The sequence below is a fragment of the Bicyclus anynana genome, chromosome 19 (assembly GCF_947172395.1).
Source record: "Bicyclus anynana chromosome 19, ilBicAnyn1.1, whole genome shotgun sequence".
In the NCBI taxonomy this organism is placed as follows: domain Eukaryota; kingdom Metazoa; phylum Arthropoda; class Insecta; order Lepidoptera; family Nymphalidae; genus Bicyclus; species Bicyclus anynana.
This window is the reverse complement of record NC_069101.1, coordinates 11,624,081-11,642,469: the sequence shown is the minus strand read 5'-3', so window position 1 is coordinate 11,642,469 and position 18,389 is coordinate 11,624,081. Positions and strand designations below refer to the sequence as shown.

General features: G+C 35.8%; 1 protein-coding gene across 15 annotated transcripts in view; it reads right to left on the bottom strand.

The window, feature by feature from the left end:
* The window catches only part of LOC112045572 (kinesin-like protein unc-104), a 155,665-nt gene that overhangs the window by 49,082 nt on the left and 88,194 nt on the right, over window positions 1–18,389 (bottom strand). For all 15 annotated transcript variants that reach the window (XM_052887364.1, XM_052887372.1, XM_052887370.1 and 12 more), the window contains 2 exons: window positions 16,495–16,652; window positions 1,565–1,647 (listed from right to left, as the gene is read on the bottom strand). In XM_052887364.1, coding sequence (XP_052743324.1) covers window positions 1,565–1,647; window positions 16,495–16,594 — 183 coding nt within the window. In that variant the 5' untranslated portion in view covers window positions 16,595–16,652. The remainder of the gene's footprint in view (window positions 1–1,564; window positions 1,648–16,494; window positions 16,653–18,389) is intronic.

The window sequence follows — 18,389 nt, the reverse complement described above, 5'->3', positions numbered from 1 at the left end:
ATTGAAACCTAATAACCAATCGTCGCTCCCTCCAACTAATCTCTACTATTGGTACAGGAAATTTGTTCTGAAAGCCAATCTGTTTGCTAACGGAAAAGGTTATACAAGGTTTACTTAACTATGTCTTGTGCTATAATGCTTGCCTAGAAGATATCTCTATGCACTCTAGACTGCATACCCAATATGGAGGTGGCGGGGAAAATGGAAGCTAGAAGAGCATTCCACATGTTTGTATAGGCAAAGAGGAATTAAACCGCCTAATACGCGTCCGAGGAATATCGATGACATAGAGGTGCAGATCTCGGCGATATCTAGCAGTACTATGGTATAGAACGGCGAAGATAGCACAAGATTGAAAAGTTTCTGAGCGCACTCCCCGAAATATATTTTAGTTTGTCTAGGACTCTAGGTGGTACAATCTCAGGAAACTATTCAAGCATGAGTTTTCGCCTTAACCAAAACCAAAAGAACCAAAAGTAGAAAAACCTGATTATGACTGTAGAGTTGTATTTTGCTATTCTTGGGGAATAGGGTAAGATAGGTTTCCTACGACGAAAAGTCCTCTCTCTACATAAGTAACTCTTCGAGACCAAAGCAACCTATTATTATCATACACATATTTTACTTAGTAAACTAGAACTCCAGGTAAGTAACGGCTATGTCTATCAACACTTCTAAGCTTGTATAAAGATTGGATATAACGGTGCAGTACGGCTTCGTTCACACCGTTGGTAACTATTTCGCTTGAGTTGGTGTAAGGATTAAAGAAAGGATCTTTTAAAGCTGTTAGCGCTTAACACTTTTACGGTAATGTTGTCGACCTGCACCTCAATCCTAGGAGTACATACGGCTTGCATATATTGTAATATATAAAAATCGCGTCTCGCAATATTTGTTATCAAACTCTTACGAAACAGCTAGACAGATTTTCATGAAAGCCCGACAATTAACTTATATTTATCTAAAAAAAATCTTGATATTTTACTTTAATAATGAAATATAACTTTATGAGAATATCAAAAAAGTTTTCTGAAAAGTTTCTACGAAATTTTTTAATTTGTTCCCAACGGGGACATGCAAAGATCGTTTACATAAAAACTGAGTTTCACGACAGATTTTGAAGACTTATAATTGGTTTGTTTGTTCGTTTTCTAGTTTAAGCTTGTTAGTAACAGAAAAAATAAATACTTTTATCGGATAAAAGTATTATTTTGTATATGTATACCTGTGTGTATATATATATACCTGAGTTCCACTTCCGGGCTGATGTTGTATTGGTTCTTTGTGTTCATATCGTTTAGGTCTAATACCTACTCCTTAGTGATCATAATTTGTGGACTAATGGTCAGCCATATTGTTAAACGTTATGGTTAGTGTTTTATCGAATTTCTTCGTTTACATTGAATTCTGGCGTTCAATTAACGGCCTAGGCGGTTTATTAGCTGACCACTTCATCCCAACGACTGTGACAAATAATATAGTGTCGTATCAGTTTTTTTTTAAATCAGGGAATTAACTTACCCTAACGTTTCATAAAAATATAATAATATGTAACAATACTCACATTGTGCGACCAGTAGGAGAAATCAAAGTTAAAGCTCTTGGTGCCTTCCTTGTTGTTTGGTGGTAGCTTCGGATTGACGATAACTGTAACAAATAAACAGATTTACAATTAACAAATTAGCTGAACTGGCAATAATCGGGGCACATAGTTCGAAGAGTCCATCTTGCTGACTGACCCCCCTGATACTGACGACATCAAGTGAGTCGCAGGGATCTTCAGTCAAAATGCTTTAGTAGTGGTAGCTACTGAGAATTTCTCAAAAAAAGATAAATACAATATTTCTAGCATTAAATACCTAAGCCAGTCTTTAACTTTACATAAATAGATGTACTCTGCAATCATAATACAGTGGTTGTTTAACGAAACGGTTTCTTTGTGTAAGGCAAGGATACATGCTAGTCCTTACAGAGGAGGGAATTTAGAGCTTGGAACACTACCAAATTCTCAACTCCAGAGAATTTCTTGAAAGAAGAAAACTTAAGCCAGACTTTAAATTTACATTAATAGATGTCCTAATGTTATGCAATCAAAATGTTTTATTAGCGTTTGTTTAACGAAACGGTTTCTTTGTGTAAAGCAAGGCTATCAGCTGTTGAATTTAGAGCTTGGAACACTACCAAATTCTCAACTCCAGAGAATATCTTGAAAGAAGAAAGCTTAAGCCAGTCTTTATGTTTACATTAATAGATGTCCTTGAAGTCTGGCGTTCTACAATTAAACTGTTTTATTAGCGTTTGTTTAACGAAACGGTTTCTTTGTGTAAGGCAAGGCTATCAGCTGCTGAAACTTACAAAATAGGGAATCTAAAGCTTGGAACACTACCAAATTCTCAACCCCAGATAATTTCTTTAAAGAAGAAAACTTAAGCCAGTCTTTATCTTTACATTAATAGATATCCTTGAAGTCTGGCGTTCTGCAATCAAAATTTTTTATTAGCGTTTGTTTAACGAAACGGTTTCTTTGTGTAAGGCAAGGCTACATGCTAGTCCTTACAGAGGAGGGAATTTAGAGCTTGGAACACTACCAAATTCTCAACTCCAGAGAATTTCTTGAAAGAAGAAAACTTAAGCCAGTCTTTAAGTTTACATTAATAGATGTCCTTATGTTATGCAATCGAAATGTTTTATTAGCGTTTGTTTAACGAAACGGTTTCTTTGTGTAAAGCAAGGCTATCAGCTGCTGAATTTAGAGCTTGGAACACTACCGAATTCTCAACTCCAGATAATTTCTTGAAAGAAAACTTAAGCCAGTCTTTATGTTTACATTAATAGATGTCCTTATGTTATGCAATCGAAATGTTTTATTAGCGTTTGTTTAACGAAACGGTTTCTTTGTGTAAAGCAAGGCTATCAGCTGCTGAATTTAGAGCTTGGAACCAAATTCTCAACTCCAGAGAATATCTTAAAAGAAGAAAGCTTAAGCCAGTCTTTATGTTTACATTAATAGATGTCCTTGAAGTCTGGCGTTTTGCAATCAAAATGTTTTATTAGCGTTTGTTTAACGAAACGGTTTCTTTGTGTAAGCCAAGGCTTAGATGACGCGGTGGCGGTGTCGCGACGTATCGACCGCCAGCGCGGCGTCGCTCGTTCTCGCACCAACTCACGACACTTTAGACGTACTCTGCTCGTATTCGTTGGAACAGCGGAAATGTAATCTTAATATTTTTTTAATGGTCTTCAACAGAGCTTCTTTTTAACCCCCAACGCAAAAGGAGGGCTGTTATAAGTTTGACGAGTCTGTCTGTCAGTCTGTCTGTGGCAACATAGCTACTGAACGGTTGAAGCAATTTCAATTTAGTTTTTTTTATATCAAAGGTGACATACGGGTTGAGCCGTTTAAAAGTTGTGGGGGTTGAAAGTGGGGAAGACAACCGAATGTCTGCAATTATACTCGAGTGGGGTCTCAAAGAAAAGCGTACTGAAAGAGAATATTTACGACTTGATCGAGAGTGTAATTATTGTTAATAATTTTATAACATTCGGGGGTTTTACAAAATTTTCAATTTTATGTTACAGATTTAAAACTGATAAAGCTGTCAGATAAAGTTTGTGATGTTGCAGGGGATAATCTCTGGAACTAAAGAAACGATTTTGAAAATTCTTTTACCACTAGCAAGTCACGTTATTTGTGAGTGTCATAGGCTATTTTATACTCCTATTCTCACTGGAACGAAACCGTGGGTCGTCGGCTATTTTTTTAAATATTGCTGATCCTTAACCTAAGCACTCTTATCTATGATCTGTCACAACAGCTAAGCGAAATATTCTTAAGGTACTTTAATAAAAGGATAAGGTTCTCAATTCGACGTTGTTTTTAATGTTTCAACCTCAGAATTCCGTCATACAAAGAGAACATCAAAAAGATTATTTTATTAAAAATTCCTGAGCAATCCTACATTTTCTCCCGCTTGTGTCGTTTCTGCAGCGCTACTTTACGACTCTCCTTAATCAAATTTCATTCCCTAAGCATCACTCTGTGAGATATCATTTTATTACAGTATTTTTTAAAATCTAAAAATTACGTCTGACTGAATATTGTAGTATTAGATGCATTCAGGACCAGTCACACAAAACTATGAATCAACTACGGTGGCCCTAATACCGTTTTTCTTTCAAGCCATCTTCTAAATATTGTTGTCTGATAACAAAAACTTGATTTAAATATATTGTCTTTGCAAAACTCAGCTCTGAGGTTGTAATACTTTTTATTTTATAGACATACAACACCTTATAACCCCTTTCATCATCATCATCATCATCAACCCATATTCGGCTTACTGCTGAGCTCGAGTCTCCTCTCAGAATGAGAGGGGTTAGGCCAATAGTCCACCACGCTGGCCCAACGCGGATTTGCAGACTTTACACACGCAGAGAATGAAGATAATTCTCTGGTATGCAGGTTTCCTCACGATGTTTTCCTTCACCGATTGAGACACCTGATACTTAATTTCTTAAAATGCACACAACTGAAAAGTTGGAGGTGCATGCCCCGGACCGGATTCGAACCCACACCCTCCGGAATCGGAGGCAGAGGTCATATCCACTGGGCTATCACTACTCTATAAACCCTTTACCTACAGTATAAATGCTGTATATTATTATTATCAGCGCATTCTTAACGCCGCACTAGTGGGCCAGACCTCCCTTCTTACTATTTCTTCGCGACAACTATATACGTATTACATTATAACAGTATGTACAGCTTAAACAACACTTGCAAGCTGCAAGGTGCATACCGGCCTCAGTCTGCGTAACTAACACCAATAGACCAAGAACCTGCGACAACCAGATATACTTCATTTTATGTAAAATGAAAGTTTGATATCATATGTTGGAAGTTGGTAAATATGTTATGAAGTTTGAAGTTAAGCCAATTATGATGTTTGGACTGACGAGGACTTGGAAGGCAGGTTACAAGTATAAATTATAAAAGATAAATGATTTTTTACAGACGCTGCAGGCGTTCAATTTTAACTTTACAGTTTTATTTAATCGAAACTTCAATGAAAATCATTAGAAAAAACGATACAGACAAATCTGAGGGACTCTACACACGTAGGATTTAACTAAACAATTCGACTGTTCAGTTAAACTGTGCAATTTAAACTGCACGTTTGTAGAATGGGTTAGGCATAAAATGAAAAATTATGTCCCTACTTCCTAGTAGCCAGTCAGTTATCTTTACGTCAACCCTTCGAAAAACACAGTTGAAGTTTTTTTTCAAAAAGAACTTAAATGGTCTCTAGGAAGGGTTGCCTCGAAGCTAAAGGTTTCGCGTCTGGACTGAAATGATTCATGATATCCCGTGAAAAAAATACGTTTTATACGTGGTCAAGTACTTACCTATGGTAGTAGGATGGACTGACAAACTTAGAGCCTTCAAAGTGAGGTAAGTCTGACTACGACAGGCCCTCGTTCTTAGTTTTATTATGAGTCAAGTTGCGTCCTTAAGGAAAAGCATTTTTACGACGTCGACACCCCACTGAGACTAAATGTAATTTTATTTTGTTTCCCCGCTTCTAAGCTTGCACAGCAACAGATTTTCATCTTTCTAGGATAAAAATCTGTTTAGATTTTGATGTGTGTTGGTAAAAATAAGCCACTTGGAAATTTTCGCTTTTAAGGCATTTTAAAACCCAATCTGCGGAAAAGTTCCGCAAAGTGAACTGAAATCTTGTCATCGTTATCAACCCATATTCGGCTCACTGCTGAGCTCGATTCTCCTCTCAGAATGAGTCCACCACGCTGGCCCACTGCGGATTGGCAGACTTCACACACGCAATCTTGTACATTAATTTATTACAGCTTTGTAATGAAGATGTAAAAAACTTGATACCGGCTTCAAAAGATCAAAAGGTCACGGAAATTAGTTTCTCGAAATATTTTTTTAAATATGCTCGGAGGTCAATATTCAAAATTATTTGTCGTAAAATTATTAAACAAACTATAAAAATGGATTTTTCTATAATATTACCGATTTCGGAGTAGAGTATATGGGATAAAAAAAACATACCAATCAACTTGAGAACCTCCTCCTTTTTGAAGTCGGACAAAAATCATACTTCTCTTCCTTATGGTCTATTTTGTAATAATTAGGTATAAGTACCAAACAGCTTCAATGCTTAGCCTGTTATCACGTTATAAAACATGAGGTCCTAGGTTAGAATCCTGGGTCGGGCAATAAATATTATTTTTACTCTTTACCATCGGTCTTTGCCAATAATTAAACAAAGAATTACAAACGTTATCATTATAATCCCAGCAACCTGCATTGGATCAGCATTTATATCTTATTTATATGAAAAAAAATAGATATATCTATATGAAGATATACACATATATTTATACCGATATTCGCACAACAATACCCAGGCATGTAACCATGTAACACAAAGCGACGATATCTCCCTGTTCCGGAAAACGCCTTTATTCGTAGAATAACTAGTCGTTCTAACATTCAAGGTCTTTTCACAGCGCAAGGTTGTATTGTTACAAAATCCGGCAGCTAATGGAATGGAAAATGTGGAAATAAACCTAACTGAATTATACTAAACTTGCACTTAAATACAAAGCTTTTATAAAACTTATACTAGCTACTCGTATGTATCGTGGACTTTAACTTTATACGATTATTACGATAGAACAAAAAAATCTGCTATTTGTTATGGAAGGCAAAAAATTATTGCTATAGTCTGGCAAGTTCGTGGATGACACTCCCATGATATGCGGGCGACGGGGGAAAGACTGCGCGGGTGTGAAATCGTGCGTGAGGGGAAGTAAGGTGCATCAGTCGTGGGTTTTTCATTAATAACACGCCCCCCGCCCTGCGCGGACCATCGGGAGTGTTACGAAGTTGCCAAGCTATATTAGTGCACGTATTGAATAACGAGTAAAGCCTCATTCGCACAACAGTTTTTTAACGAACGTTAAAAAAGCGTTCAAATTCAGTTTGAAGTTAAATGAAGGTCTATTTCCAACGCCCAAAACTAAAAATACAATACTATTCGAAAAGAAAAAAAGCGTCGTAGTTAAAAACGCTGTCGCGTGAATACTTGGGAATGCATTTGTTGTATTTAAACGCTAAGGGCTAAGTGAAGGGTTGAACCAAAGTCTAAATCAAATCCGCTAAATTTTCATTACTACGCAAACGATTAATACTTTGCTTTTTTTATTCTATGACAAGTTAACCCTTGACTGCTATTTCACCTGATGTCAAGGAACGATGCAGTCAAATAAGCAGGCATACTTTGAAGAGGTAAAAGTTTATACCCATACCTCTGACGATTTATACGCGGTATCGTACCGGAACGCTAAATCGCTTGGCGGTACTTTTCCCGTAGGATAGTAACTAGCCACGGTTGAAGCCTATCACCCTGACCTGACCAGACCTGAGTCAACTAAGAAAATATTAAATCGTGCCGTGATAGCCCAGTGGATATGACCACTGCCTCCGATTCCGGAGGGTGTGGGTTCGAATCCGGTCCGGGGCATGCACCTCCAACTTTTCAGTTGTGTGCATTTTAAGAAATTAAATATAACGTGTCTCAATCGGTGAAGGAAAACATCGTGAGGAAACCTGCATACCAAGGAATTATCTTAATTCTCTGCGTGTGTGAAGTCTGCCAATCCGCATTGGGCCAGCGTGATGGACTATTGGCCTCATTCTGAGAGGAGACTCGAGCTCAGCAGTGAGCCGAATATGGGTTGATGACGACGAAACTGAAGGAGCTGGGCTTCCATTTTAAATTGCATCATCTCTTACCTTCAGGTGAGATTGTAGTCAAGGACTAACTTGCAAAGAATAAAAAAAGAGAAAGACAGCAGGATAGTTCAACAATTGTTTTTCAATTCAAGTTTTCTCATATCCTTGGCAAAAAGTTGTGCAACATTTACGTCCGACCTAGATACACGTCCGTGAAGCCTTTGTTCTTGACAACTCATCTGGGACGCAAAAAAATCTCATTTCCACTATTACGTACTAAAATACTATAAATGCGACTAAATTTGCTTCTTGTCTTTTTTCCTCTACAAATATATTGCACTCACATTGTCAGTACAGAAAAGGATATCCTTTTCAGTACTAATATGTGCTTTTTGTGTGTGTGTTCATAGACAAATAATGATTTCGGGGATGGTAATGTTAAACTTATTTAGTCTAGTACTATAGTACAACGAGCTGTACGGGTTACAATGCCACAGAAACACCGTAGTCTCAGAGACCGTGATGACGAGACCTTCGAAAAAACATCGTCAATGATGAACTTTTAGGGGTTTTAGCGAAGAGTTGCGAAACTAAGGTCTGACCATCATAATGACATTTATTATGATATCCCGTAGAAGAAGATATAGAAAAATTTGAAAATGTTTTATACCTGACTATTAAGGATATGGCACCTTGAAACTTTCTATCTTCCAAGGCCACCACGGTCTTAACTTCATGATTGGCTACCGTACTTACCTATGTAAGTATGTGGAAAGTAAAAATAAATATCTGTAAGTTCAATAAAAAAAGTAATTTTCTCAAGAGTTGGCTAGTTATAGCCAACATAAATAAGAATTGCACATACGAGTATATTACTCGTGCATCCGATATTGTAAATTCACTGCACAGTGCAGGGGCGGAGTTAAAGAGGCGATAAATAATGTAAAGTTTAAACGTTGTAAGCCACGTCCCGCCGGCGCAGACACGTTCCGCGCGTTACTTCCATTGCAGAAACGATATTCTTCGTAGCACTTTTATAGTATGCCATTTGTAAAGGCTCGAGCTTGTGTTACGGGGATTAGAAAACGTATTAAGTTCTGGATGTAAGCAACAAACAGCTGTGTACAGTATCAATATTAATCTTAGATACAAAAAAGAACGCAAAATGATGCTAAAAGCATAACTTGAGAACGGCTCGAACAAATGGTCTGTTTTTTAAAGCACGAGCACGAGGTAGTTACAGACAGTAAAATACGAAAAATTCACTGAAAATGCAGGGGTGGAGTTAAAGTGGCGATAAATAATGTAAGTTTAAACGCTGTAAGCCACGTTTAGCGTGTTATTTCCATTACAGAAAGATATTCTTCGGTGCACATTTACAGTATGCCATTTGTAAAGGCTTGAGTTTGTATTACATAAATGTAATAAATTCTGGATTTAAGAAACATAGAGCCTTGTACATAACTCTAAGGTTGTAAAAGCAAAAGTTTGCGTATGTTTGCTACTTCTACACGTCGCGATTACTAAATTGGTTTGGCTAAAATTTGGAAATTTGGAATAGATTATGTGTAGGTATGTATTAACACACATGCTACTTTTTATCCTGAAAATTTTATGGTGCTTTGTGAAAACTGTTCACGCGAACAGTTTTGGGCATCTAATAGTTATTAATAAAAGTTATTTAATAATGCTAGTTATAAATTTGAATTATATGTATTTAGGCATTACTACTGGTTGCACAGTACAGTAGAGGGCTCTGATTTTCACGAGGACTGTCCTTTCGCTGATCCGGGATAAAAAGTAGTAGTATATGTTGCTCGTTAACTTTTCCTGTTTTCCAGTGAAAATCCCTTTAAAATAGTTTCAGCCAATCCAGAGATTAGAAAAAAATTTTAAAACCGAGAAAAGTTTTCCCGTTTTTTAAAAGCTTTTAATTCTTGCTTATTCTAGTTATTCCAACAAAACAATTCTATTTAGCAGACATCTTTTAAAAAATCTTTTATTACAAATGGAAAACTTTGCAATGGAAAAGTCCATTAATTCTCGTCAGTCAGGCAAATGGCCGCAATGACAATCAAAACAAAACATTGTGAATTAGCCACCCCGTAGCGAACACGAGGGGGTGGCTCGTTTATTGGTCGTCGAGGCAATCTAATATAAGGGAGGGAGATTTTAGGCTGATAAGAGGTGATCAATATATTGCTAAAAGGTATTACATAGTTTAATCTTTTTCTTATGTACCTAGTACCTACATGAAGCTGGAATAAATAATGATTTTTTTAAAACATATTTTAAAATACAAGCTAGAATCAGATAAACCTACGCATTTTCGCATCCGTAGTTTAGGTGGGCTCTTACTGTCACAAAATAAAATTTGGGGCTACTAAGAAGTTCAGACGGAATTTATCGCCATAGACTGAACTACGAATTGGAAAACTTAGTGAAAGGCGAAGCAATTGTGAGACATTTTAAAGCCCGATATTTTCAGTGGCTAAGGCACGTAGAATATGCCAAATACTAGATGGCCTAAAGTGATGACGAAATGGAGACCACAGGTAAAAAGATTAAAAGGAAGACCTAATAAAAGATGGCTAGATTGTGTTAAAGAGGATTTGCGATAAATTGAAAAATTAGCTGTGTGAGAAAAAAGAAATGAATGGAGAAAAGTGGTAGAGGAAGTCAAGACCCACAAAGGGCTGTAGCGCCGAAGGAAATAAGCAAGTAGAATCAGATAGCAGAAAAAGATAGAAACTTTGCTTCTTCCAAAATAAAATGCGTATTATGTATATTAGGATAATACACATTACACACATCGCCATCTAACCCCAAAGTAGCAGCTTGTGTTATGGATACTAAATTAATTGATAAATATTATGAACATTAAAAAAAACAAAGAATGTTTGCCAATATCTTTTTTATAGTACGACCAATATTCTCATTTCCCTCCAACTAGTAAGGAAAGGCTGTGTTAGGAGTGGGTACGACAATAGTACAACGAGACGGGGATTGAACCGCCACCCTTCGGTAATCCGGCCGGGCCGAGACCCATCGCCGAGACCCATAGCCATCCATCGAGCTATTGAGGCTCTAAATTTTGAGTTTAAAGTACTCGACGTTTCTGATAATCTAACGGAAAACAGATCTGTTCGTGTATTATTACAAAGTTCCACGTCAATATAGCCAGCTACATTAATAGGAATAATACAGAACAGAATGGTAGAATTATTCCAATAAATTAAACAAAGCGCCAAAGCTAATGCATATTCCTCGGATATGACGCAAACGATGACGTCACGGAGCTTGCCTAACGCTTTCAGAATTGCAATGACGTCGAAAAAATATCAACATCATCATATCAGCCGACGGAAGTCCACTGCAAGACATAGGCCTTGTATGCAATTAATATATTTTAAGAACTATATATTTTAATTTTTTATATAATGTATTATTTTTACTGATTTGCATAAATAATGCACTTAGATCTTTTAAACAACCCAGCAGATATTCATGCAGTTTTTAGAAATAGACAAACTAATTCAAGCAAATTTACACATATCAGTACTAATATTATAAAGCTGAAGAGTTTGTTTGTATGTTTGTTTGTTTGATTGAACGCGCTAATCTCAGGAACTACTGGTCCGAAATGAAAAATTCTTTCAGTTTTAGATAGCCCATTTATCGAGGAAGGCTATAGGCTATATATTACCCCCGTATTCATACGGGAACGGGAACCACGCGAGTGAAACATCGGCGTCAGCTAGTAATGTATATTTTAATAACGAATGTCGTGGAAGAATGTTTCCACGCGAACAAAGTAGCAGGCGTCAAATAGTTAAATTCGATATATACTTTACTTACTTAACAAATTCCTAACTAAAAAGCATCATATAACAGCAACCTAATAATATGAGATTGCTTCTAAAGTTTATATTCCATCGTGTAAAAGTTACGAAGCACTTCAAAACCTTCATCCACAAACAGAACTACCGTAGTTCTCAGGGAGGTTTTAATTAAAATTCTTTTACATTCTAATTATTTTCACCCGACGTAATTAGCGCTTCACTCCGAGGCTACGAGTAGGTAGCGAATTAAAAAGTGGCATAGTCGTAAATTTCATTAGAGAGAGTGTTAACCTTCTCTTTTAAGGCTCTTTCATCTATCCAACGGCTTTATTAAACGGCAATTGTACGGTTTTAGCCAAGATTTTCTACTGACGAACCTTTTATTTTTTTTCTGATTGTGTAAGTGCCGTAGGCTCCTTATGGGACCTTAGCGGCGTCACCGGGGGGTTAGGACGAGCGCAGAAGCATCGCCAGATACGGCCCGAAGGTAGAAGCAGAGTAAATGGGCGGAACGACTCTCTAAGGGCGTCTCCTCTGAGACTCGGACCTCGGCTTATAGGGCCGTTCGGAAAGGGTGTTTTGGCCTGAATATATCAGTACGGGCGCCCACGAGATCGTGAGTTAAAAAGCCCACGTTTGGGTGACGTCAAACCATCAGCTTTTATCACGATGATTCGGGTTTGTACGAGTATACTTATACAAATACAAATCAGAAAAATTGAGAATAAGAATATTAAAGAGAGACTATAGACTTCATCCGTAAGACTAGACCAATCCAGGCAATGTAGAAAATATAAAACCCTAAATTGATCCTTGCAAGGAATCATCGACTTAAGTTGTGATTAGTAACAAATTCTTAACCACGCCAAACAAATCTGATTACACCAATAAACTTGTAGAACAAACGAAAAAAAAACAAAGCTGTTCAGTGAATAAACAACCTCGTTTCATACATCAAATATAAGTGAAACATCGCGTGAGATATAACAAACTTCGCCATTTAGCTGCTTGCGTGGTTGTACTTCTCCCATTGGCTGAAATGGGAACAGGGCAATATTTCACTTGTAATCTAACTTGGCTCAGATATTTTCTCAAATACATTGTTCAAATAACAAGACACAAAGAAGGAGTTATTTGCTCTCGACATTTTTTCTTATTGTGTACTAGCGGACGCAAGCGATTTCGCAAGACCACCTTAATCCAGCTCTATTGCAAAATCCGTTCTATTACTCTATCCGTTCTTAGCGGACATCTACTAACTATAAACTACCTCCCTGTCAAAATTTATCTTTGTGCGTCTAGGGGTTGTCGATGTTTTGCTATATGTCTTTTTGTTTTTGTATATTTAGATTTATTGTATTTGGCTTAAAAGGAGCGCAGCAGCGACGCCGGGATATGGGCGAACGCAGAAGTTTTGCAAGAATCGAATCTAACAGAGCTTGGGTACACATAGAGTGACAAAACGTTTCTCTAATTGAGTCTTATGAGATTCGAACTTCGAAAGATTTTTGGCTGGTCGAAGGCTTCGGCTGTGACTAGTTGCCACCCCAACGCCAAGCGTAGAAACCAACAGGGGCGTGGATTTTCATCCTCCACCAAACAAGTTAGCCCGCTTCCATCTTAGATTGCATCATCAGCATCAGGTGAGATTGTAGTCAAGGGCTAACTTGTAAAGAATAAAAAAAAAAAGATCAGTCAACTGTGATTGGAATCCACAACCACGACCTTTTCTTTTTTTAAGATGACGATTCTAGTATTGGAAGTTCCTGTTTTCAAAATTCCGAATCATACAAAATATCACTCATTTTCTCTCCAACCACGTGTCGTATAACAAGACACTTAAATAAGCCTACTTGAAATAATCTAATTTTAAAATTAAATATGGTGAAATAGACAAATAAATCCCTACAATCTGCATGTCAAACAACAATTAGATACAATGACCAATCAAATTAAATGATAGTTGTTTTGTATAAAAACAAACAATTTCGGTGTCCCATTAAAATCAAAATCTTGCAACGTTTCGCCATTTGATTTTGGATGGAGTTTATTCACCGTAAAATTGTTTCCAAACATTTGCTTATTGCTGGGCGATCTGTTTTGTGTGACATTGATCCATTGAAAGGTTTCGTCCGACCTTCTGTCGTAATAGTCGGGGGCACTTGCTCGTTTGTCATCTACTTTATTGCTATTCAAAGTAATCACACTAAACTATAGGTACTAATATTATAAAGAGGTAAACGATTTTCAAAATTCTTTTGCCCCTATACAGTATACAGACTATATTTTAATACCCCTAAAGCTTTGTTTTTTATATATGTCACCATAAAATTGTAAATACCTTTAGACTATAATCTACCTCGCGAGATTGAGAACTGTCGAAACTTTGTGCACTACAACATATTTTATAAGGAAAACTTACACATAAAAAAATATCTAACCCAACCTAATCTAACCATTGGTTTCTAAACCACTCAAGCTCCAGTTCTTTGGTGTATGTTGCGGTTCACAATCTTTTGACAGCTTACAAATTCGCAAGATTGATTATAACCTAATTTTGTTTACAATTTAACGGTGTCATTTAAATTAAAATTATATAAGCAAACACTGGACTGCAATTACGTCTGATGGTAAGCAATGACGGAGCTATTGGTAAAACGCGCTTGCCTAGAAGATGCGTATTCAATAACGTACGTACGTAGTACAAAATCCAGAGTAATATAGCATTTGTACATAGTTATAGTTCATACGGAACATTCCCTGCAATTCTGGCGTCATCCCAAACTGCAAAATGACTCACTCGGTCCCCTACCCAATAACATGAGCAATTCAAATGTAGGGTGATTCATATTTTATTGTACTTTTTGTGAACTGAATGCTTAATTCACAACGAATTGTCTAATACATACTATCCCGCTATTTAATAATGTAATAAATTTTCTGCTTGCGACTTCTTGTAGTCGAATATTTCAACAATATATCCATATATATAACTCTGAATCAGTTATCTATGAGAAAGTTTTAATTATCGACTTCATACTATCATAAAACTGATTTGTGATTACATATTAGTACATTTATAATTGATACAAAAATTAAAGCAATTTAGAACTATACAAAACTAGCAGAACCCCTCGGTTTTACCCGCGTAGTTCCCGATCGCGTGGGAATACGGGGATAAAATATAGCCTATATTAATACCTGATAATGTAGCTTTCTATTAGTGAGAGATTTTTTCAAATCAGTCCAGTAGTTTCAGAGCCTATTTAATGAAAAGAAACAATTACATTTTGTCCATTTATATTATTAGTGTAGGAGATATTGTGTAACGAATTAAAGCCTTACATTACTTAATGTGCATCTCAGAAAGAACATTTTGAAGATGTCAATGAAGAAGTAGAACTAACACCCAATATGTAGACTATGACTAGACTTCTTTCTACTTGATTTTCTAAAATTCGACAGAAAGTATATTTATTTGATGTTAGATTAATAAATGTTAGGTATATGTAGGTACAAACTATCTATTTATTTAATTATGTTTAATCAAAAGTTAAATGGCGACCCCGCACTAATAAGCGCAGTGTTGGCCGACCCCCCACCAGGTGGACTGACGACATCAAGCGAGTCGCTGAGATTCGCTGGATGCAGGTGGCTCGGTTTCGTGATGTTTGGAAGTCCCTACAAAAGGCCTATGTCCTGCAGTAGACGTCCATCGTCTGATATGATGATGATGATGATGATGATGATGATGATGATGATGATGATGATGAAAAGTTAAAAATGTAGTCGAAAAAATTAAAGTACTTCACATGTGAAGGTAAAGAAAAGTTTTAAAAAATACAGAAAGAGGTATCTAAAGGTCACCAAATACAATTACAAGGAGCTTTTCCGCAAGGCAGTAAACGCCACTCTTCATATAACCAAGGGCCAAATGAAGTTAATACAGAAAAGGTATCACGGAATGCGCAGTAAATTGTGGGAGCCATGGCTCGTAAAACCTCATTTGGTGGGCGGTAATGTCACTTTAATGTAGATGGATTCATTTGAGAAAAAGAAATTACAATACTTAACAAAGGAATGTTTGATATTTACGATCTCCGCGTGGCAAACCCAAAATGAACAAAAACAAGCTTAAACTAATTACAAAGTACCTATGCTTGGGGGTAAGATAATAATGTATTTACTATAGTATAGAAAGACGGAAAGATAGAAGCTTGAGATATGTTTAAAATATAAAAAAAAACATGGAAACTCCATTATAACCACCAGAGGCCTAATTTTAGATGAATTTTAGAAAATGAAGCAAAATGAACAACTATTTTTCAAAAATTTTTAGATGTAATTTAAATTAAGATAATAATATTCATTTGATAGCTAATATAAAACTTGAAATTTTATAAAAATTTATAAATAGTTTCTTGTTTTGTAGATGCTCAATAATTTAGCAGTTGATACCGAAACAAAAGAATATTTCCTAAATTCGTTTATAAAGGACAAAAAAATAGAAAAAGTTATTACAACGTACAATGGCATTTACAATATACCTATTTGATATTTAACTCAACTGATATTATTTAATTACATAGAAGGCAACTGTTGATATCTTTAATGTAGACAATAGCACACTAGAAATATTATGACAATTCTGACTTTTTTTATCAAACGATCCTCAAATCGAAATAGCTAAGTAAAGAACCAGTTATAAATGTAACATGATAGCAAACAAACTTTGCATTTTTAAAAGAGCTTCTAAATTAAGAACAAATGAAATAAACGAATTGAATATGGTTTGAGAATAAACATATTGAAGTAATACATTCCACACACACTTCAGTATATGAAACAACAAGGTAACACAAAGAAAACAAAGGAAGATACACTAACCTGTAGTGTTGCCAGACATCTCAATGATGCATTTGGATTCGCGGGCGATCTCCCGGGAGTTGAAGGGGCGGACCCGCACCGCCACCTTCACTGACGACATGGCGGTGGTTTTTATGCAGCCGCGCTTCTAACACATCGGTACTGCACCAAACACGCACCTGAAACAAAATAAAGGTTAGTTATTCAATTTAAAAAAGGAAATTTTCACTATCACCATCGTCATCATCATCGTATGCCATCCTCGAAAATGAAATTTGGCAGTCAATTTGTGAAAAGCTTTCCTATTTTTAGCTTAGCTTCTTTTAAATCTTTTCTGCTGTGACATTCAAAGTCTCTGTATTATTTTCAGCAATAATGCAAAACGCAAAAAAAATATTTCTATACCCATTAAATGAACGTATAAATACAAGGCCAAACCAAGGACGCCGAAAATCAGATCTACAACGAATCTCCTTGCTCAATACTTTCGTCAATGGTATCCTTGCATGCGCAAAAAATATAACCTCCCTTAATGATCGCAAATCGCGCAAAGTTAAACACTTTAACAAAATGGATTTTAATAATAATATATCATAGAGATTCAGTTCTCAATATACATTTTTACAAAACCTCATTTGTTTACAGCAAGTTTGTCCACCCTACCGGCTGTTGTAACTTTAAATTTACGCAACACAAAACAATGAAAAAATTACCCTTTTTTTACTGAAAATAAAACAACATTTCGTTTAAATTTATTAAACTCCACGCTCTGATGACCAATGTCACGATCATATCATTGCTCTTTTGGAAATCAGTGAAAGGATTAGCCTGAATCAAAGCAAACCATCTGAACTATAATTATTGTATTACAATATAATTTACAACTCTTTATTACTCGTTCAAAACAATACACAGTAGGTATATTTCAGAACCTAATTGCAAATTAATGACGTTATGATTCTGCTTTGTGAAGCACATTTACTGTTTCTGCATAGTATATAAATTGTTATAGTGTTGGTCTTCCATCCATCTGACAAAATTTCATTTTCCTGAAATCCGTGGCGTCATACTATCTCTTGCAAGCTGCAATGCAACGTGTAACAAGTTTTATGTTTTTTCCATTTGATGTATCTCTTTCACAGTTGCCTGATTTTTATTGGTTTTTTTATGTTTGTGTATTAATTATGTTATGTAAATTGCAATGTATTCTTCAACTTTATTACTATAATTTTTTACGAATACAGAAGCAAAATAATTACGATTTCATTGAAATAGTGTTGAGACAACGACGGTGTGCCTAATAATTGCATCAATATTTTTAAAGAAGCTTTCTAGATTTTATTATATAAAAAAAGAACTTTTGAGTATAATCACATTATATTTAATTTGTATAGATAGTTGGTATGTGCCTTGTAATCAATTTGATTAGATAATTAGGGTATTTTAAAGTTCATAAAATTAGTAGATAGTCGATTTATTTCCTAGTGACACTTAATTTACGAGATTAATATGTACTCGTATATAAAGTAGTTTATCAAAATACAAAACTTAATGAATAGCGTATTCTATCAAAGGGATCAAATGCAAATTGAGGTTAATACGAGGGCAGAATTCATTATTGTAAATATTTCAGCGTTCAACCTCGTTTACTTATATTTTTTAAGGCTTTTGCGCTTCAAATGAAAGGAAATCCTTTAAGTGACCCAGTAGCGACTGTGAAAGCAAATAATGAGGCTCGCTAAGTGAACTAGAGGTTTTAATTTAAATCGCATTTGGTTCAGAAACTCCTACTGGAGGCTCATTATTTTATTTAGCTCGATGTATTTTAAAAGATTTTTTCACAAAAGCAATTTTATTACTTCTTTTATTTGTACAGGTGCTATTTTTAACTGATTTTCAAAATCGCACTCATTTTG